At 42.3% G+C, this 23,093-nt stretch overlaps 2 protein-coding genes across 5 annotated transcripts in view; one reads left to right on the forward strand and one right to left on the reverse strand.

Moving 5' to 3' along the window:
* LOC144802186 (uncharacterized) overlaps positions 1–22,877 on the reverse strand; it is a 259,636-nt gene extending 236,759 nt beyond the window's left edge. For 2 of the 3 annotated variants that reach the window (XM_078671796.1, XM_078671793.1), the window contains exon 1: positions 22,777–22,877. The gene's annotated coding sequence lies outside the window, so the exon portion shown is untranslated. Of the gene's footprint in view, positions 1–22,481; positions 22,615–22,776 lie in introns of those variants that run through there. The other variant, XM_078671794.1, reaches the window with a different exon arrangement.
* A 53-nt stretch (positions 22,878–22,930) lies between these two features.
* Positions 22,931–23,093, forward strand: part of MMACHC (metabolism of cobalamin associated C) — a 29,830-nt gene continuing 29,667 nt past the window's right edge. Inside the window, exon 1 of one of the 2 annotated variants that reach the window (XM_078671803.1) lies at positions 22,931–23,062. In XM_078671803.1, coding sequence (XP_078527929.1) covers positions 22,991–23,062 — 72 coding nt within the window. In that variant the 5' untranslated portion in view covers positions 22,931–22,990. Of the gene's footprint in view, positions 23,081–23,093 lie in introns of both variants that reach the window. The other variant, XM_078671801.1, reaches the window with a different exon arrangement.

Raw genomic sequence — 23,093 nt, forward strand, 5'->3', positions numbered from 1 at the left:
CTAGCCGATGCCTTTCCTAAACCAGTACCACTCAGTAAGTGCATAAGAGGTTTGTGGTCGGTAAAAACCTCAAACTCCCGGCCCCAGATGTAACTCCTGAACTTGTCATTCACCCACACACAAGCAAGAGCTTCGCGCTCAATGGTGCTATAATGTGTCTCTGATGGTCTAAGCATCCTGAAGGCAAAAGCTATGGTATGTTCCTTCCCTGCAACCCACTGTCCCAAAATTACTCCCAATCCAGTGAGACTTGCATCCACCATGATAAAACATTTACAGTTCTCGTAAAAGGAATGCAAAGCAGGAGCTTCTACAATTAGTTTCTTGACTTGGTCAAAAGTCTGAGCGATTTTGTCAGACCAAACAAACTTTGAGCCTTTCCGTAATAAATCACCCAAGGGCTCAACAGTTTGAGCATAACAATTCACAAATCGTGCGCAATACTCGGCTAATCCTAAAAAGGATCGTAGAGCATTCTTATCTCTGGGACATGCAGCATCACTAAATGGCTTTAATGAAGGATAACTTAGTTCTGATATCCTCGGAGGACACACTGTGCTCCAAATAATCTAGCTGCTGAGTACCAGACTTGCAATTATCCTTCCTAAGGGTCATACCTGCCTTGTCCAATCCAAAAAAAGACGTTAGTCAGAGTTTTCATGTGCGTTTCCCAATCAGAAGCAAACACCAAAATGTCGTCCTGATAGGCCCGGACTCCCGGGATGTCTCCAAAATGGACATTTGGAAGAACTGGCCACAGAGGCCAAACAGAAAGGCAATCTGAGATATTTGTAAACTCGAAAAGGAGTAACAAAAGTGGTGAATTCCTAAGAGTCAACAGTCAGGGGTATTTGGTGGTACGCTGAACGCAAATTGATAATAGAGGAAAATTTGGCACACCCAAACTAGCAAGAAGTTCTTGAATTTTGAGGAGGGGATGGCAGTCAACCAAGATATTCTTGTTCAAAGAGCGCAAATCAGCATATAGCCTGACCTCCCCAGACTTTTTCCTCACTACACCGATGGGGGAAACCCACTCAGAGGTATCGCATGGTGCTATCACACCTTCATCACCCAAGGATTTCAGAATGGACTTACGTTTATCTCTCTCACGCAGGGGAAGGTGACGAACTTTATGAATAGGGGTCCCGGTTTTATGGTATTTATCTTTTGACATTCCCGTCTGTATTTATCCATATTTATTGTTTGCTAATTTTATCTGTATTTATCCATATTTATTTTGAGTTTTGTGGAAAAATGAAGCAGAAATTAGTACATTTCCACATTTATAAAACCGGTAAATATGCACTCATGTTTGAATGCCTACCAGGTTTCAATGCTGTAAACACCTGCAAAAGATAAATCAATATGCAAATTTCAGTATCAACGTTGTGCATTTCTACTTCTGTTAAAGCCTCTTTACTAAATACTTTCTTTTTTTTTTTAGTTCTTTACCTATCAATCCACACAACTATTGGCCTGTTAGTTATGGCAGACAGTATTTAGAGTTACGCAAAATGCAACCCGATTTCCGTTTTTATCCATATTTCAAAATAAATACAGACAAGAAAACAAAGTTTTTCTGTCTGTATTTATCTGTAACAATCAGTAAATCGGAAAACAGGGAGCCTTACTTATGAATAATGGCTTGAGCGTTCGACGTAAGTCAGATTTGATGTTGAAAACCCTTGATTATTCCAAGTTTGTCGGCAAACAAGCTCGGAAAATGGTCTAACACCTTCTTGATGTCCAAAGAGCGTTACTCAACCCCTAAACAACCCACCTGAACATCATCTTCATGATGACCAACCTCAACGTAACCTTCAGGTATCTATCCCACAGTGATGGGGGATCCGAACCTGGAACTAAGTACAAACCCATTCGCGCTGGATCCTGCCATCCAATTATGTTACGTAACGTAAACTTTGGTACGAATAGATCTTCCCAAACATTCCACCCTGGACATGCAGTATCCCAACACGTCTATATCAGACTCGCCGGATGCTTAAGGATTCACATAAGTCTGAGTTAAAGTGACAGTTCTTTCCCACTTGTCAAGGAACAAGAGTTCTGGTAATATTGTGATCAGTGAGCCCGAATCTGCCATGACTGCTACCTCAATTCTTCCAAACAATTAATCCCATCAAGGTCCTTTGACCTTCTTTGTATCGAAAACAGCATTGTATTCCAAAGGCAACACATCATGCAATTGATCAGAACACACCTCTACGGCATCAGCGATCTGCAATCACCTTGGAAGTGGCCCATTTTCTTGAGAAGCATGCATCTTTTGCCCAATGCAGGGCAAATGGGATTATTACTAAGATGTGACCTAGAACCACATCTAAAACAAGAGGTGGAACTCTTCTTAAAAGGTTGCCTAACAGGTCGAGACAAGTTCATTGCATTCACAGAATCTTCTGTACACTCTCCATAAACCCTCACAGCATTAACAGCATGTTCATTAAGTGCCCTCGATGTAACCATTGAGCGCTCAATGCTTTTAGCAATATCGATTGTTTCCATTAGTGTTGGTTTCCTGTAACTAAGGACGTGGTCCAGAATCTTCTTAGAAAATCAAGCAAAGACAAATTGATCCTGAATATAAATATCAGTGTGTGCCTCAAATTCATATGTGGATGGCATTACTTGTAACGCCAAAATATATTCATCAACACTTTCATCTGCGCTCTGTCTCCTCATGAAAACGTTATGCCCTTCCAACACTATGCTTCGCTGTTCGTCATACTGTTTTGCCATGCGGGCCAACACCTCCTTGTAAGCATCCCAGTGATTACTATCACCAGCACCTCCTTGAGGAGGAGCAATGGAGGGTAAAATTTCAAAAATGTGTTGCTCTGCAAGACCCAGACAACCATATGGAATTGCTACGTTGGGTACAGGTCGAAACTTGACGGCGTCAATGCCACTAGATGACTCTCAAAGATTTGTACCCATTGCCGCTATCTAACACTGGGCTTTCCTGTATGTTAAAAGAAGGGGGAGCTGCGCAAATTGCTGAGAGTTAGCCATGATGCAAGCAGTAACAATGACACCAAAGCGAAAAGCTAAGTAAAATGAATAAACCTTAGTGAACAACCAAGTTGAAGTTGAAACAAGGAGTAGCAGAAAGTTGTCTTCTTTTTTAATATGATAGTATATCAGTAAATGTTTATCAAGTTTCAGCAGAAAATTTAGAGTGAGCCTGTCACCGAAAGTGATGGCTTGAACGTGCATAACAAACTGAGGAAATCACAGAGAAAGGTGTGCCTGTCACCATGAGAGCAGGCAAGCTTGGAACTTAACTGTGGATCCGGAGTTGAAAGATCGTAGCAGAAGCTGCAGGCGTCAGCAGAGACGGTCAGGTCAGGACCTTAACCTAATGCCCAAAGCAAGACAGCCGCCTGCATGACAACGCTCACGTTTGGACGTGTTGACGTTGTTGTCAAGTAGCTGCACCGACCATGCCCCAAACAAGTGACATAATGGGGCGGGACAGGGAGGCGGTTCATAAATATCTGCAAATTGGCAGTGAGCCCAAAGGGCGCTGGTCCCAAGAAGTCACCACCAGGCAAAATCAGGCCGACATGAAAGTAGCAGCAAGTACGGCCTGAAGCAGTCTGAGGAGCTTTGGAGCGTTCGGCACAGCATGGAACGCAAGGTCGTTCTGATCATCGCCAAGATGTTAAGTTGAAGAGGACTACACAAAAGTAAGGTTTCTTCAGTTAATTTATTCCAATCCAGACACCCACGACCGAGAGCTCCCGATGGATGTGAAGGACTTCAGCAACTGAACAAACATTCACAGAGTCCTTGCATTCTTTGTTCCAGGTTCCAATCGTGGCACATCATTCAAGTAAAAACAAGGCATATGTAAGATCCGAATAAGGAGGAACCAACTTACTGCACCTCAAGAGGATGCCCCTCAAGAGGATACCATCAACAACAGCTAATTCCTCTTTGACTTGCCAGAACCCCTTCAGGTCCAGACAACAATCCTTTTTCTCACACCACACCCCAACACCATTGCCTTCACCTTTTGCAAAACTTCATCCTTCGCTAAAAGCTCTCTCCATTCAACTGCATAAACTATGCCATCACTAACCATGCACACATCAACATCATCCTCAAGTTCTTCTCCTCCAAACCGTTCACCCTCTTCAGCCACTACATCATGGACATACCCAACCTCGATAAACAGTCAGTCAGGGTGTACTGGCCCCAGGAACATAAGAAACCACAAAGCTAAACTATTGCAAAGCACCCACACATTTCCGTATGCGCAGAGAAACAAAATCAATTCCTTTCTTGGTAAACACCTCCCTCAGAAGTTTATAGTCTGTGAATACCTCAAACATACTTCCCCAAAGAAACTTCCGCAACTTACAGATGGCCCAAAAAATGGCAAGAGCTTCCCTCTCAACAACCGAATAGTTGCACTCTGCACCCCTCAAAGGTCTAGCTAAAAACAAAATAGCTTTTTCCTCCCCTCCAGAGTTCTGAAGAAGAACCACACCTAAGCCCTTGTAACTGGAATCGGTCATTAAATAAGATTCTTTCTTCGGGTGAAAACTACCTAAATCAGGCAGTTTGCTCAAACAGGCTTTCAAATTTTCAAATTCATCATTACACGCTTTAGACCATGCAAACTCACATCCTTTCTTCAGAAGATCCCTTAAGTGACGAGTCACACCAGCAAAGTTAGGGACAAACTTCTGGTAGAATTCGGTCATCCCCAAGAACTTGGCAAGCTCATCCTTATTCTGAGGGACTCTAAGCTTGCAAATGTTACTAACTAAAGAAGGCTTGTATTTAATGCCACTCGCTGACACCATATGTCCTAAGTACTCAATCTCTGCTACATCAAAACGGCATTTGTCAGCACTCTGTGTTAAGCCAGCATCACGCAATTTCCTCAAGACCACTCTCAACCTACTATTGTGGTCTTCGGCATCAACTTCAAACACAAGAACATCATCCTGATTCACCGTTACAGCATTCACCCCTTTCAAGAGGCTCTCCATAACTCTCTGAAACACTGAAACAGCAGAGATGAGACTGAAACTTCCTCAAGAATTTGAAGGTGCCGAACGGCATCACAAAAGCGGTGAGATCTTGAGAAGTGGAGAGTAACCTATCTTGGTGATACGCCGAGGTTAAGTGGAGGGATGAAAAATGTGTTGCGCCCCCAAGAGAGCACAACATTTCGCTGATGTTCGGTAGGGGATAGTGATTCACCACCACTATTTTACAAAATGTATTAAAGTCGCACCACCACCTAAGTTAGTATACTCAAATATATACAGTTCATTCAATGAATACAAATTCCTTCTCCTGTGTGTTTTTCTTCTTTTTATTTCTTCAATCGCAGCCAACACGTTTCGTTCTGAAACCAGAACTTCTTCAGGGCGTATAATGTTCTTTGTCGCAAAATGCTGCTATACAGTAATATTATATCCTTCGTAGATGCACAAAAAGAAGATCCTCATACTTCATGTGGTCCATTCCATATTCTTCTGGAAGAGTTAGATCCAATTCCGTTTTGTTTTACTTTTTCCTTATTTCTTTCATTCTTTAAACAATTGTCCATATAATTATAACAGGCAACAATCTTCCTTTTGTTTGTGGTTATATTCCAAAAGAATTTAAGAGAGGTGAATTGTATATACATCCCAGACCCGGCATCGGTTAATAGCCACTGATATCGGTCCGACCTCTCCCCAAGTTGCCAAGCGAAACCGCCAAATCCGCAGCCACTGCCTTGTTGAGCTCTCTCAAGTCCACACAAAGCCTGGTCTCCCCATTGACCATGCAGGCCATAACAAATCGGAGAAAGTAATTCCGTGGCTTCGACTTCTTGTATTATGCCATTGGCAATTAACTTGTCCAACTCAACCTTCATGCTCTCCTTTACCGTAAGTGGTACACCCCGAACTCTAGCTACCTATGGTACTGCACCAGGCTTGATCTTGAAGAAATGCATATAATGTTTGAGACACCCCAGTTTGCTGTCAAATACCTCAGTAAATTCCTTGACCCAGACTTTCCATCCATCACTTACTTGATTGACAGCGGGCAGCTCCTTTAAACACACAGAGGGACTCTCATTGGTATCCAGGAACACATGCAAATCACGTTGATGGAACCAGCTTATGAGGGAATCATAGACACATACACTTTAACCGGGATGATCTTTCCCTTAAAATCGATCGTGCCCCAAAAGTAGCCTTGAAGGTCAATCATTTCTCCTCCATACCCCCTTGGCTTTATATCTGGTCTCAACAACTTAACCTTCTTAACCAGATATTGTTCAAAGAAAGACCTGGGAATCAAAGTCACTTTGTCTCCAGAGTCAAAGAGCATCTTTATTGGTGCATCATTGACCAGCACCACCTCCATGGGACCCTCGCTACCAGATTCCTTGACCTGACAGATGTTCATTTTCTCAAAGCTCACATTCACTTTCATATAGATCGACTTCCCTAAATTTCCTTTAATCTTTACCAGATCTACAACATTTTGCAAAGTGACTCTTGTGCCCACAGTTGCTGCATGTAACATTCCACACAGGACAGCCCTTAAAGGTTGCCATGTGGCCAGTGTTACCACATCTAAAACATTTTAGTTTTGGAGAAAGATCTGTTCTCTATCTTTGCGGGCATTTTATTTTTGACAAACTTTTCTTCATCTACCTTCAATATACTACCCTCACTCGTACTCAGGGGTGCAATCTTACAAATCGTTTCCACACAGGCCTTAGAATGTTCAAGAGTTTTTGCTATAGTGAGCACCTCGTGTAATGAGGGGTTATCCTTTTGCCACAGACTGTCCCTGGCTTTATCAATGCTGCAACCCAACATCAGCTGGTCCCTGAGTAGTACCTCTAATGAAGCCCAAAAGGAGCACGTTGAAGCCAACTTGGGCAACTAAGTAATATATTATACCACAGACTTCTCTTGTCTTTGCATCCTCCTGCAAAAGTGGCAGCTCTCAAGAACAGTGCTCACTTTTGGCAAATAGTGCATTTCTAATTTTTTTATACAGATTTCAAACTTGTTTAAACCCGTAGCATCACTATCCGAGAGTTCAGGAAGATATTCAAATACTTCTTGTCCCTCAGAACCTAAACAGTGCATTAAAAGGGTCGTTTTCGCACGAGTGATGACCCACACACTCTTGCATAGTGAGTAAAACCTTTCTTCCACTTAACCCAGGCTAAAACTGGTTCACCAGGTGAGGATAGAAAGAAGGGAGGAGCAGGTACATTCTGAATTATTGATGTTGAATGAAAAGAAACAAACAATCTACTTTACTCTGTTACTCACCCTACATTACGAGTCAACACACAGGTTGACACCACAGGAGAACATACTGGGTGGAGGGATGGAAAGGAAAAACCTATAGTCAATCTCCCACCCGATTGTGCACCTTACATAGTTGTGCTGACTAACGTCCCAGGAATAGATCCACATGTACATGATGCTAGAGGTGAAACGCGTGATTCTTTAAATCATAAAGTAATAGCCTGGTTAAGCAAATATTGCGGCTTTCCTGTTGCCTATTGTAATGACATCAAATCGACACGAAGAGTGGGCTGGATAGGCAACTCAAAAAAGCTTAGCAGGGGAGACTGTGTTATCGTAAATTTTAGGCACCCTCAGCACATTGCAACCGTTTTGCTGAGGGCAGCCTCCTTGCCATCGACAGATAATTCTGTATGTGCCCGTCCTCTGGGTTTTTTTTATAACCATCTAAATGATACCATGAAACCACAAGTTGCTCACCATTACCCATTAACATCTCCCTTTGTGCAAAGCACAGCGCTGTGGAAAAGTAAATTTTGCCATGTTCTGTGTCCCTACGTGTCCCCCATCTTATGTTATATGTGCATGATTAATATGCATATGTATTCCCCATGTTTGATTAAAGACGCAATTACAGTTGTGTCCATCTCTAGTATGTCAGTTTCCAGTTCTCGTGAAAGCTACGAGTATTAGGCCTATGTAAAGTTACGTTGCCACGTTTCCCAGTGTGCACGTTATTTCATTGAAAAGTCCCCGTTTCTAGGCCTCAAAAGGGCCTGGACACCAGATTCAGCTCCTGTCTCCTGAGCCCTCGCTGAGGAGCGATACAGCCCCCACCTGTATCCTCGACCCTTCACTTACTTCCTGCCTCACAGTGCCCGGCTCGGCCTGGCTCTGCCTACAAGTCTGCCAAGAGTATGTTATGATTCTAGTTATCAGTCCAGCCCTCCTTCTCTGCATTCCTAAGCTACTGAATCGCATCAATAGTTTCCGTCATTGTCTAGCCTTTACGTCTCCATGTAAGAGAAATACTGTATTAATGGTCATTTTATATTCTTCAACACACACTACATGTAGAATAATGCATGCTCCAGTCTTAGAGTCTGTTAGCCTCTCCCCTCCTGACTCTTAGTTTATATCAACATGTTCTCTAAACATTAGATACTAGATAGGGTTTAGGTACATGTCGCCCTGACTCTCCAGACTTCAGTCTCTGCTCCTAGCGCAGAAGTCATAGCCCCCAGCTTCTCCTAGTAACACGTCATTGTCAGTTTGCGCGCACCATTAGGTTAGAGGTCCCGGCTCCTTAGGTAGCCCCCTCCATGTTTCCGCCCCATTTATGACATATTCTGTTACGTCTACATCACATGTCTATGTATACGCCTCCTGTTACACCCACTTTCACCCTTATCTTTCGCGACTGCTATTGACCACACCCACTGCTCCGCCTACTGTATTCACTGTAATGCAATTGTTTTAGTATATATGCTTGTGTATTGTTATTAAAGGTAGCGCGCTCATCCCAGATCCAGCCCCGGCAGCTGCCGGGCCCTGCCATCCTATTCCTGTGCAGGTTGTCCTGTTCCTGTCCTTTATGCTGTATTAAACCTGCAAACTCCTACTACCTCGAATCTTGACTCTTATTTATTGAGCTATCTGTTATTGCTATGTCCAGTAAAACCTAGATCCGGTATTATTTATTTATATACCACAGCGCCACACGCCTACTCTGGCCATCACAATCCAATACCTCAAGAGTCTTACTGTTATAATCTATGTAGACCAAATTTTCCACCTGAGCAAATCCTGCCACTGTTCAACCGGTTTTCTCCTTTAACATCTTTGGAGGAAAATGATTGACTGGCAAACAATCAACAGATCCAAGCACAACCATGTAGAATAATGACCTGGAACATTGCTGGATTAAGGGGTAAAATGGGGAATGAAATCTGGATTGACTACTTAAAATCTTTTGACATTGTGGCCTTACAGGAAACATGGGACCAATCGAACTGTTTCTCGCTTGACGGATATGTTCATTTCTTTATCCCTGCCATAGGTAGTCGGGCGGGAAGATCTAAAGGTGGTCTATTAACTCTGTTTAAAACAGAGTTAAATGGAAAGTTATCTCAGCTTGACTCAGGATGTAGCAATTGTTTAATCGTGGAAATGAATACCCCAGATTCTACTAGTATTTTATTTGTAAATTTTTATAATGCTACTGTAAATGATAGCACCAGACTTAATCTGGACCAATTAGATAAATTTTTGTCAGTCTATACAACTATGTCAACTTGCTTTGAGATAATTCTCTTAGGTGACTTCAATATACACCCGTGTAATTACTCATGTGCCAATTCAGCAGAAGAGGGTCCTCCATGTTCTGCAGTAGCGCATTTCGAACACACAAAAAGGGGGGAGGCTCTTGAAGAATTCCTGGCAGCGTGGAACCTGTACGAATCAAGCTGCAGGGGGGGTGATTTGATTGTCCCCACTTTTAAAGGTATAGGTGATGGTACAGTTAGTGATTTTATTTTTATGTCTTGTTATATTTTAGGAAAGGTATTAAAGTACAGAACAGAAACCTCAGTCTTTAGTGACCATAATCCAGTCTTACTGGAGGTTCTGTCTAGGGGTTTTTTATCATTTAAAACAGCGCCACAAAAGGGTGGTCAGGAAGTGATCCTGACAGATCAGGGTCGCAGATTAAAATGGGCAAACAAACCCAGAGGCCGTTACACAGGATGTATTGAATAAGGTGGATGACGATGTAGCGATGTGTTTAAACTTGCAGGCTGCTACTGAGCAAGTGATTAGTTAATTTGACAGTATTTGTAAATAGGTCAACCAGAGTTTAACGGTGGTTAAAGGCCGCCCACAAAACCGGGCCAAGAGATGGTTTGATCGCTCTTGTTCAAAGGCACATGCTGACCTGTTAAAAGCCCTAAAGTCTGATCCAAAAGATCGTGCATTAGTAGCCGAGCTAAGAGCAACCTATAAAAAGGCCATACAAAGCAGAAAAAACGTGCTAAAAGATGATGCTTGGTCACAGTTACTAGATCCAGAGGTCTTAAAAAATAGTTCTCAATTCTGGAAAGTAGTAAATCAACCCCTATTCGCTCCGGTAGAGAATAGCGCCCTTGAATCCAATGTCGCTGATGAGGCTTGGATTATGCACTTTAGTAATATTTACTCTAGTACCACTCCTCAAGAGTCATTATATATGACTAAAGAGAGAGTTGAGGGTTATTATGTTACTTTCGAAGTCACTGAAGTAGAAAGGGCAATAGACGAAACGCAGAAAAATAAGGCACCTGGCCCCGACGGGGTTCCCGCAGATATTTTTAAGTGTGACTCAAAATTATGGTCAAAAATCTTGAGCAAGGTCTTCAATGTATTAAATTACAGGAACATTCCATCATCCTGGAAAGAGTCTATCATCGTCCCAGGATTTAAGAAGGGGGATCGGTCAGATCCAGCGTGTTACCGCCCAATCTCTCTAATAGATTCATCTGTCAAAATCCTGGGGCGGGTCATCCTGCGTAAATTGCAGAATTGGCTCGATGAGAAAGGGATTTTATCAAATGTCCAATATGGATTCCGATCCAAAAGAAGCACATTAGATCAGTGCCTCAACTTACAACTGTTAGTGGACAAATACACTGTTGCCAGGGAGGGGTCCTTATATTTAGGCTTTATGGACCTTTCCTCGGCCTTTGACGTTGTGAATCGCTCGAAACTCTGGCAGATCCTAATCGACCTAGGCCTTGATCCAAATTTGGTAAACTTCCTGGCGGATTTACACTTTGGCCTGCGGGCCTCCGTTAGGGTAAATACAGAGGGGCGTTGTTCTAGTCACTTTCAGTCAGAAAGGGGGGTCAGGCAGGGGTGTATCATGGCCCCTCTCTTATTCACGATTTGTATAAACGCCCTTGAACCGGTGCTTAAGGAGGTGATGGCAGACATACCACATGCAGGAGAACTGGGCATACCGGTTCTCTTGTATGCGGACGACGCTGTCCTTCTATCGCGAACTGGGGTGGGGCTTCAACGCTTGTTGGATGCATTTGGAGTTTTTATGAACTCATTAGACCTTAAAATTAATGTAAAAAAATCCCAAATAATGATAACAGGGAAAGGTTCTCGAAAGAAAAACGTGAAAACCTTCTTCTGTGGCAGAGAGGAACTAAGCAGAGTACCCACATTCCCGTACCTAGGTATTATCTTTGAGGAGAGGTGGAATTGGGGCACACAGATTAAAGCAAGAAACACTGCCTTCGCAAGATCCTCTATGGCCATTATGGCCTTTAGCAAAAAGCTCGGGGGAAGGCCCATAGAAGCCCTGTTAAAAATTTATAAAGCAAAGTGTTAGGCGGTAGCGACATATGGTTGCTCACTATGGGGATACGGTGCTACAGACTGCTTACAAATTACTGAAAATAAATTCATGAGAACAATTTTATCAGTACCGCAGTCAACCCCCTCTTTTTCAGTGCACTCAGAGCTGGGCGTCTGTTTTATTACGGATTTACTAAAGGTAGCGCCGTTAATAACCTGGCTGAAGACCTGGCTGAATGCGGAACTCTCCTTGAATCATTCCATACTCAAGGACTGTCTCCTCTTAGATAACGCAAACAAAATTAAGTGGTTATTTTACGTTAAACAAGGTTTTCAGAATATCGGAAGACCAGAGCTCTTTCTTGAGCCAGAAAATATAATCGCAAAGGATGTAGCTTTAACAAAGGTGGCAATGCTACAGAGGTTGTCTTTGTGCAGAGAAGAGAAGGAACTCCGAAAAACAACTGTTAGATCCAATTTCATGATTTCTAATCCCCCAGGTCCTGAGCCCTATCTGGTTTTAGTTAACAGACCTTATCACAGATTTCTTTTAACGCGTTTTCGTTTAAATTTGATTTACCTGAATTTAGGTCAACTAACAGCATGGTGTACCTCCGATCAAGCGCCTCCGTGTTCCTGTGATAATTTCTCAAAGCAGGACACAATGCATTTTTTAATGTTCTGTGGCCATTATATGGCTGTAAGGAGGAAGTGTCTTGTTACCATCCTCAAGGAAGCAGGGTTTATTCAGGTGAGGCCTGCTCTCCTATATTTGCAACTATTAAGCAGTCCCAGGGTTATCTCTCATGTTGCAAGCTTTTTGGTGGGGGCTGTCAGTGAGAGAAAAAAGATAATGTAACTTCACACCTGACCGTATTTTTATAACTCCTGCTCATGTTATTTTGTATAGTACTTACTCTGTATATGTATTGACCTTTTTTAACACTTTTAACATTTTTCTAATACTTTTAATATTTATGAAACTTTGTGAACTTTTTAAGACTGTAACTGTAACTTATATATTGATCTACACTGTCTTTTTATGATATTGAATTATCGAATAACGTACTTTGACTGACAGACTGATCTACTTTACTAAAGAAAATTAACACAATTATCAGCTGAGGGCGTGAGCACTGAAATAAGAAAGGCGTATTAGAGATGAAATAACTAGCAAATAGGGCTGGGTTTGTCAGCATGCACTATGAACTCCACAACTGAATTATGTGAGAATGCTGTGTGTATCAGCACTGGATAAAAAAATAGATGAAAAAGGCTGTGTGTAACAGCGCACACTATGAACTCCAGGATACACAATAAATTGGCAAGCTGTGGGTATCAGCGCAGGATGAAATTAGTGTCAGGCAAAGCTGTGTGCATAAGCACGCACGACGAGCTCAAAAAGACTGCTTTGACGTGCCCAACAAGGATGACATGTGGAAATCTGCGCAGGGTGAACTAACTGAGAAACAAAGCAGTGCGCATCAGCGCACACAACAAACTCCAAATGAGTCAATAGGCAATTACTGGCAGACAAAACTGTGTGCATCAGCATTGAAATAACTGGCAGACACAGCTGTGCGCGTCAGCACGCGCAACGAACTCCAAATGAGGCAACATGCAAAAACTGGTAGACAAAGCTGAGCGCATCAGAGCACACAACAAGCTCCAGGTGATTGGCAGACCTGCCCGATCAACAATGGCAGTAACACTTCTGACCCGATCGGGAAAAACTGCCCAATCAAAGATGGCCGCCGATACGCCTGACGTAGATACCAGATGGCGTCAGGTGTCTGCGAGCGTTAACGCATCAATACTCGCAGTGAGAGGGTGCACGCGGATTACTTAGTTGTCAGGCAGTGCTGCTCCACGTGAATGAAGTTCTCACGCGCTTGGTATGCGCGTGACTTGTACAATCCATCATTGCTAGGTACCGCTGCTCTACCTGGTTGAAGACCTCAGGCACTTTGTATGCGCGTGACTGCTCCGGCAAATACAAGTTTAATGTTTAGAGACCATCAGTTCCCTCAGAAGAATACAACAAAACAGCTTGCCAAGGCACCACGAAGCAGCTCAGTTGCCACAAACTTTCAGAATTCCGGTACACGCGTTTCTCATGTATATGGTGTGTTGAGGTCTCACATATCATGAGTTTCTTGCTTCTGGTCATCATCAAATGTAAGATCCGACTCAGCACCAGGAAAGAAGAGATCAAGAGGTCGTTGTAGTGTTGATGTAGTCTTTATTCAGACTACGGTAGTAGAGATCCCATCCAGCACCAGCAGAGGCTACTGTCAACAGACAAGTACAAATGTACCTAGGCAGCACCTAGGTTCCACATTCCAGAGAGGTCACATGGCAATCAGGAGCAACACTCCACACTAGAGCGCACAACCAAGACACTACAGCATACATATACACAGAGCATCCAAGCGCTACAGAATCACGCGGGGATGCTCTCATATTACACTGAGCCGGAGGTCGCCTGTTCTCATACACCTGCCACTTCACATCTTAGCCTCCTCATATCTTTGGAGTTCCGCAAGAATCTGAAGACCTGTATTAAATTCTGCAAAAGTGATTTCCTTTAAATTGGTTTATTGTAGGACAGCAATACATCTCTCAGCTGCGGACCCCAGGCATAACTGCAGCCCAGCCAGAGCACATAATAGTAATTCCAATGGAACATAGAATGTATAATGAAACATAACAATGCGCATGCAGGAGGAGCTACGCTTGCAACCAAGATGGCCGCGTGAGCTCCCAGCTCCGCCGACCTCCGTTTTCAGCCAGATGATCCTGGCACATATCCTGATTTTACGCCCGACCTCCGTGTGGATGAATAGTTGCAGAGCTTAAAGGTGCAATCCCGAGACTTTTAACGGTTTGATTGACGAAGTTATACCGTGGTCTAATTCCCGGCCTAGTCCAGCTTGTGAGCCGGGGCCTCCAGTACTGGCCCTGCCGGGTTTCAGTTGATCAACATCGACCGTGGGTCCGGGCCCCGCCAGTGAAGGTTATCCTTGTCCGATACTGATGGCCGTCATTCGGTCTGGTTAACATCGTATGAGTGGTGACTGGACACGTTGGAGGCTGTGGGCGGGGGTCCCCGTCCCGGAGTCTCGGTTTGCTGCCCCCGGGATTCGGTGGGTTGGGTTCCTCGCTCGCAGTAGAGGATTACAGATTGCGGTAGTTTCATCGTTAAATCGCCCTCCGCAACTGTCCGCTCCGCTCTCGCTAGTTCCCCCGGAGAAACCCGGGTCTCCGGGGAAGAGACCATGTTTGAAACAGAGTGTGCAGAGACAGGCCAGACGGAGTGTGAACCTTCGCTGAAGACTGTACTGGCCGCCATCGGCGCACTACATTCGCATGTGGACGCCATTGTCTGCAAAATGATCGCTGGTGCAGTTGAGCCGGGGCGAGTGGGACCGGACTCGGATCCATTGCATGGCCCGGCACGAGTTGAGTTTTCCATGGAGTACATTGAGACAGAGGATGGAGGCACCGTGCAGAAGGACGTATTGACGCCCGTGGTCAGTGCGCGGCCACATACTTGCGAACTGGGAACTTTGAATGGATCGCTACAACCGATACTGCTGTCGTCTGAGGTGGAACCGCTTGTTTCCCCATTCCAGGGGACTTTGATAAGCGACCTGTGGTTTGCAACTTTGTCTTTTCCCTCCCGGGCAATCTTACTATGTATACGGAGGAAACATTGAGACCTGAGGTTGGTGAGGGAGAGTATGTGTGCGGTTGGAGTTCTCAAAGACTTGCTAATTTTGACCCATTCCACACTGAACATTTTTGAACTCTTTTCAAATTTTGATTCTCCTGAGAATGCGGTGGTTCTACCAGACGGAGTTCGCAAGAAAGATCGTAAGGGCCAAGGATGAGATTGACTGTTTCGACCTGATATCATGACTTTAACGGACACGGGATTTGCTACCATACTGCTTGTGGGAGGTTGGGTGGTGCCTGTAACTTCCCCTATTTCTTTTCTTTGTCTGCGTATCCTGATGTTTTTTTCGACTGTACTGTAGGGGTTGTTTACTTCTGGAGGGGGGTCCAGGAGCCTGTATGACGATTTCCTCCTCCATTTTATTACTTTTAGTATTAGTTAGTTGGGTCGACAGGCACACTGCTAGTTGGGGTTAGGCGATAGCCATATGCAGGGGTGCAAGGTGGGTGGTGGGGTTTATTGTATTGTCTTTGTTTTCGTTTTTATGTCTTTGAATCCTACTCATATCCTGACAATGGGTGCCTTCCTAAATGGTTATCCTGCTCGGTGGGCGGACGGGCCCTGGGGGTCGTAATGTTTACATGGTTTTTACAATGCATGGCCTCTTAATTGCTGCGAGCTGGGTGCGGTCACCGTTTTGTCCACTGCTCTTCTTATCTTCTTACTAAATTCTCCTGCCACTCGAAAGTGATTCAAATACGATACTCCTGTTACCTATGGGTGGTGGACTTTTGAATAATGTTGTTTAGACTGGATTTGAACTTATTGCATTTTATACGCCCGCACTCCAGTATTATTTCATGCTTTAGCCTCTACCTTGGGGTTTACCCGTCTATTTCTCACCATATGTATGTATACTGGTTGTTCATTCCGTGAAGTAAGACACCTGTTGTTGATTTTTCCTATGTTCTTAATTAATAAAAAGAAATATAAAAAAAAACAATGCGCATGCAGAAAAGAAGTAAGCATGAGCTAAGAGTAATTGAAGTAACAGTAACATGAATATATACAGAATGCAACACATCTCCCTCATTACGTGTAAACAGAAAAAAAAACATAGAGGCTGCTAAACATAGTCATCAAACCTTTTTGTATATTGTCTAAAACGATGAGAGATCTTAACCCTTGAAGAAACAGAATCATCTTCAGATACATTGTTGGACACGAAGGGCCAGATTCACAGAACTAACTTAAGACAAAATCCTAAACTTACTACTTTTGGTATTCACAGAAGTTAGGATTTTGTCTTAAGACAGACTTAAGACAGACTTAAGTTAGGATTCTGTCTTAAGTCTGTCTTAAGACAAAATCCTAACTTCTGTGAATACCAAAAGTAGTAAGTTTAGGAATTTGTCTTAAGTTAGTTCTGTGAATCGGGCCCAACAGGAGGTTCTGTACTATCTTTGTAATTAAGACCAAGATTTCATCAGAGTTTGTTTGTGTATTTGGAAACATTATGAGGACATTTGGCAACCCTTCTAATGTTCCATATTTTACCATCTTGATTTGCCACTGAGTTTCTAAAAACTTTTTTAACCTGAATGGCCTTACAAAATTTGCTGGCATCCTTGCTGATAAGCCCAGGTTTCGAAATCTTAACCCAATCACCAATTTTTAAGGAAGGAACTTTAGTCCTCCACTTGTTGTCAAACCATGTTTGAGTTTTGTGTTGTTTACTTTCAGTTCTAAGAGCAGTGTCTTACACACTGACTGCTCGAAATTATCTTTCCTACACTTTTCTCTAAACCACCAAGGACAAATTATAGAAGCTGGCTCTCTTCCTTTTGACAATTTGAAAGGACTGACTTCCGTCATAGTATGAGGAGTTGTGCGATATAACCATAGTTTTCCCTTACTAAACTCAACAAGCTACTTCCTTATTTGACAGCTTCAACAATAAAACCTTTCAGTACACGGTCGAAGCGTTCAACCTGACCATTTTCATGTGGTCCATACAAAGATGTAAAAATATGTTTAATCCCACATTCACTCACAAATTATTTCATTTCAGAAGAGGTAAATTGTACGCGATTATCAGTTACTAGACAAGATGGACACCCCTCACGTGCAAAACTTTCATTCAGAAAATTGCTAACACCACATGTGGTGGCCTTAGAAACAAATTTGACCTCTGGCCATTTTGAATGATAGTCTACTAAGACTAAAGCAAATCGAGAATTTTCATGTAACATGTTAAATGGGCCAGAAATATCAAAAGCTAATTTTTGCCACGGTTCTTTGAGCCATTCAACCATCCTTAACGGAGGAATGTTGACACTCAACATTTTTTCGCCAGATACACAAAATTCACTTTCTCTCACAATGCGATCAATGAATTGGTCCATTCCATGCCACCAGAAACAGATCTTAATTAGGCGTTTCATGGATGATATACCAGGGTGCGTTTTGTGAGCAATTTTGAGAATAACATCTTGCATTCCTTTAGGGGATACACATTTACTGGGTTTAAACAGTAACTCTCCTTCAAACTCCAGTTCTTCTGCTTGCTTGACAAAGGATAATAACTCGGGTCTGATCTGATGTTTTTTGGGCCATCCTTCCAGAACATATTTTTTTATTTCAATCTAGTCATTATCATTACGCATACACTCTTCCCACATACTCTCACTGATTTCATTAAACTGCGAAGGCATAATATCACTGATGGTAAGTACAAAATCAGATTCCTTAACCACATTCACTCCACTGGGGGCACACGGCAAACTTGATAAACAATCTGCCATCTAAGTGGATAGCAAAAGTTACGACTGCAAGGGCAGGGTGTAGGAGGTGAGAGCGGGAACCTAGATTGGAGCACAAGAAACGTTATTGCTCAACTGATGGTAGAGCATATGCACAAGAACACTGCAAGGTAATGCCTGTCCATACAGAGATGTGTACCTGTCAGGAAACATTAGTGTAATGTACGAGGGGCACTGAACAGATAATAATTGTGTCGTCTGGGTCTAACAGATTGTACTATCTTTGTATGATGTATAAGATGTAAAATGAGTCTCATGTTTGTTATGGTAAAAAAATTGAATAAAGAAGTGGATTTTTTTTTTTTTTTTTTAAACAATCCACTATCACATTTTTCTTCCCTGGAACATATTCAGAATTTAAATGATATTCTTGAAGCCTAGAGGCTAACCTGTCAATCCTAGTAGTAGAATTCCATCCTCCACCAAGAGAAAGAATGTTAACTAACGGTTTATTGTCGGTCTTTAAAATGAAATTTCTACCCCACACATACAACTTGTAATATTCTATGGCCCAAACACATGCAACTAATTCTCCTTCTATAACTGCATACTTCCGCTCCGTCTCATTAAGTGTTCTGGATGCAAACGCCACATTACATTCTTCTTTGCCACTTCTTTGAGAAAGTACCCCACCAATCCCATAAAGACTCTCATTAACTGTAATTATACCATTTTTTTTTTAACAAAAAGGTTTCGAGGTGGGGGCACACACTATCTCTTGCTTGATGTCTTCAAAAGCCTTTTGTTGACTAATAGACCAATCATAGCTTATGTTTTTCCTTAGAAATTTCCTTAATGGTTACATTTTACTAGCAAAATTTTCAACAAATTTGCTGTAGTACTCACTCATTCCAGCAAAACTTAGTAATTGTTCCTTGTTAATTGGAGCCGGTGCATTCGTAATCGCATCTACATCCGATCTTTTTGGAACCACTCCATCACCTGAAACAGGGTGTACCAAATATTCTACAGATTTTTTATAAAGCTTACATTTGTGTGCTTTGAGAGTGAGACCATGCTTCTCTAATCTATCGCAAACTTCATTCAAATGTTCAGTATGTTCAGCCTCATTCTTTGAAAAGATTAATATATCATCTTGAAAGCATTTTACAAATTGATCAATGTCCCTGAAAATTTGAAACATGACCGTTTGAAAAGCAGACAGGCCGATGCCAAACCAAAAGGCATCCTTGTATAACTATACAAACCTTCAGGAGTGATAAAAGCCATCAATTTTTTATTAACAATCTGTCAAACAAAGCTGGTGATAGGCAGATCTTAAATCTAACGTTGAAAATAACTTCACACCCTCCAGCATAGATACCACCTCATTAATATTTGGGAGGGAGTGACAATCTATGACGATATTTCCATTCAATGCTTTTGTCTACACATACTCTCACATTTTTATCAGCCTTCCGTTCTAAAACTATGGGTGAAACCCATTCTGAGGACTCTATTTCCTCAATTATGCCTTCATTTGTAAGCTCTTTTAACACATCTCTCAGTTCTTCCCTTACATTAATGGGTACTCCCTGGGTTTCTGCTTTACAGGTCGTGCATTTTCTTTGAAATAATTCTGTGCGAAAAATTTCTGAGTTGCCCAATTTGTCACTGAAATTTTTTGTATACTTATCCATTAATTCTGCAACTTTGTCACTACCATTTATAACAGCTATTTTTCCTGTTGAGAACTTATCATTTAGTGTGACTGGTTCAGTGGACCGTGGGTTTAAAATGACGCCCAGTTTCCACTGATCTTGCCACTCTAGGACATTTATTCCTTTCACCGCAATGTACAACTTAATGTCTGCACGTCTGTCTTTGAAAGCTAATGTAACGTTAAAGTAACCTTCCATATTAATTCAATATTAATATCACTAGCATATTATTGTTTCCCTTTGCATACAGTACTCATTTTTTCATCAAAATATTGTTTTGATATAATGGTCCATGGTGAATCAGTATCTGCCACAAGTTGTAATTCCACCCCTAACACGTGTACCATACATTTAGGGAAATCATGTAAAACCTCATTATTACCATCTACTCCTCTATTTATAATAGACACAACAAAACCCCTTTCACACTCAATATTTCCCCCATTTCCAACAACATTGCTTACATTCTTGTTTTCCGAAATTGTCGATATAGAACCTCCTGTAGGTGTAAAGTTTATTTTGTTGTCTCTGCAAATATTGATAAAATGACCCAGCCTTCCACACTGCCGGCATTCTCTGTTAATGGCAGGACAACCCATAAATGATGCAAGATGTGTTCTACTACTACATTTGTAACAGTAGTGTTGATTTCCAAAATGTTCATTACGCCTAAAAACATTGCTATTATTGTATTTACTTGCCCCAAATTTCTGTTGAATACCCTCTGGCTTATTTTCAACTTTGTTTTTCACTGCACATACTTCTTCTACACTCTCACTTTGCCCTACCGTTTTCATCAATCTTTCAGATTGTTCTAAAGCTTTAGCAGTAGCTATAGTTTCAGATAATTTATGATCGCCCATAACCCAAAGATTCACCTGAATCTTTTTGTTCCTAACATGCACAATAATCTGATCTCTAATCATTTCGTCTGCCAACATACCAAAATTACAGTTAATACATAAAGATCTTAAAGCCGTAAGAAAGTCATCAAAAGACTCCTTTTTGTGCTCTCGTATAAAACTTAAATCTGTTAAGAGCAATGCTAGTTCTGGGTTTAAACCTCTTCTCCATCCTTCGTAACGCCTCCTTATACACATTAATATTCTCTTCACCTTCTTGGGGTGTTAGTTGTGGTAAGGCTCTGAACACCACCAGTCCTTCTTATCCTAGGCAATATAGTAGTATGCTCTTTTTCCTTTCTGCACCCATGCGTTTGCCATCAATTGCTTTCATATACGTTAAAAATTCTTCTTTCCACCTTATCCACGGCATAGGTGGTTCACCCCTTGTTTTGTAAGAATTTTGACAGAGGTTCAAATTGCATGTTTATTTTGTCTGTTAAAAATCTTTTCTTAAATTATGTAACAAACCTTTTCTCACTTACTCACTGTATATGTCTTTGTTAAATAAAGATTTTTAAAAAAACAGTCATAAAGTTTGTTATTTTTCTTAAAGTTGTGCAATAAAAATTGCCATTTTTCTGTCTCCCTTTTTTTTTTTAAAGTTACTCACCAACTTGTAAATATTTGTAAAATCACCTTTTCACCAAACTGCGTTAGTTTTTTTTTTTTTAGTTCCGCTGTAAATAATATTGTTAAACTAACTTCCAAAAGATCGCAAAATAACCTTTTTACAAAGGCACAAGACGTAAATTAGTTCACTCCTCATTGCTATAGCAACCAAAATGGCTGCCACGTAGCGTTGCACGTCAGCCTGGCGTATGTCGTTGTGTCGATGAAGACGTTGCCCGCAGGGCACAAGTCCTAAAATAAGAAGTGGGGGGACACGGTCACCGGAACTTACGCCACGAAAGGTGGCTTGCACCATCGGGCTTATTGTCTCCCCTCGCTCACCCCTTAGATGCGATTGCATCAGAAAAGTCAGCGCGTGAGCAGCGTGATGTGAGTTCCGATCTCGTCTTGCGCGTGAGCAGCGTGCTGTGACCTGCGATCTCGTCTTAGAGAGGCCAAAGAGTGAAGTCCAGCTGTTTGGCAGGGGGGACGACATCCACCCGGTAAAATAAGTGGGGGGGGACGCTGTCCACCTGCGTGGTACCCCGACTCGAGCCCTGGTTGCCTGTGACGTGTTCGTAGATTCCAGGAAGAACGTGTCCAACGTAGATGCTCTCACTGATGCCAGGATACCAGTTGCTGTCATTCACAAGGTTCCACAAGTACTGGTAATATTTACTTTTAATAATTTCTCCAATTTTGCGCTTGAAGACTTTAAAGATAACTTTTCCTCTTACCGCTTTTCTCGACAATGCCTTATTTAAACAGTCCAATTTTGTGAATCCGCTGAAATGTGAAAATCCCGAAATTTGATTAAATCCTTGGGTTCCAGAAACACTCCGTTCTCATGCTGTGGTAATGACAGGTGCGTTTCTACCTCGTCGCCAATATTACATTCTGCAAAAGTGATTTCCTTTATATTGGTTTATTGTAGCACAGCACGGCAATACATCTCTCCAGCTGCAGCCCCCAGGCGTAACTGCAGCCCAGCCAGAGCACATAACAGTAATTCCAAATGGAACATAGAATGTATAATGAAACACAACAATGCGCATGCAGAAAAGAAGTAAACAGGAGCTAAAAGCAATTAAAGTAACAGTAAAATGAATATATACAGAATCCAACAACCCGGCTCTTTGAACAATCTCCCAGGTGACACCCACCTGCGAAGTCACATGGATACCTTCCCATGTGATTAGCGCGGTATAGAAATAGACGAACATAAGAAATGGGATCAGCATCTCTAAACGGGCATCTTTGGAACCCTTCAGTGGAGATGGGGAGTCTCACTCTGCTCTTATAATATTGTTGACAGAGCCCCCTTCATCGCGTGAAAGAGGTACCATTCTCTCTCCCTCACCCCATGCCCCCTTCTCCCGCGGCAGCACCGGAGTAAACCGTAAGACAAGGAACGGGGGCGCCTCACAAACAATAACAGCGGCCATTAGAATGACTCACCTGCAGCTGGCGTCGTCACTCCGCTCGCAGGACACGTTCAAACGCTTCTCGGCTCCAGGCAACAGTGATCCCGCTTCCACGCAAGCTGTGATGGTTCTTGTAGTCCAGAAAGGAACATGACTGTAACAATAAGGAGGGGTTAGAGCGCGAAACAACTTCAAGTCCCGTCTGGCCTTGCGCTTAACAGGAACTGCGTCATGGCTCTGTGTGTATAATGGCAGCGCCCATGGAACAGGCTGTGCGAGATTTTCTTGCACCTTTAGGATTCGAAGTGTATCCTTTCAAGGTACATAGAGCAAATAATGTGGGAATGTGGG

This window comes from Lissotriton helveticus, chromosome 1_2 (assembly GCF_964261635.1).
Source record: "Lissotriton helveticus chromosome 1_2, aLisHel1.1, whole genome shotgun sequence".
Lineage (NCBI taxonomy): Eukaryota > Metazoa > Chordata > Amphibia > Caudata > Salamandridae > Lissotriton > Lissotriton helveticus.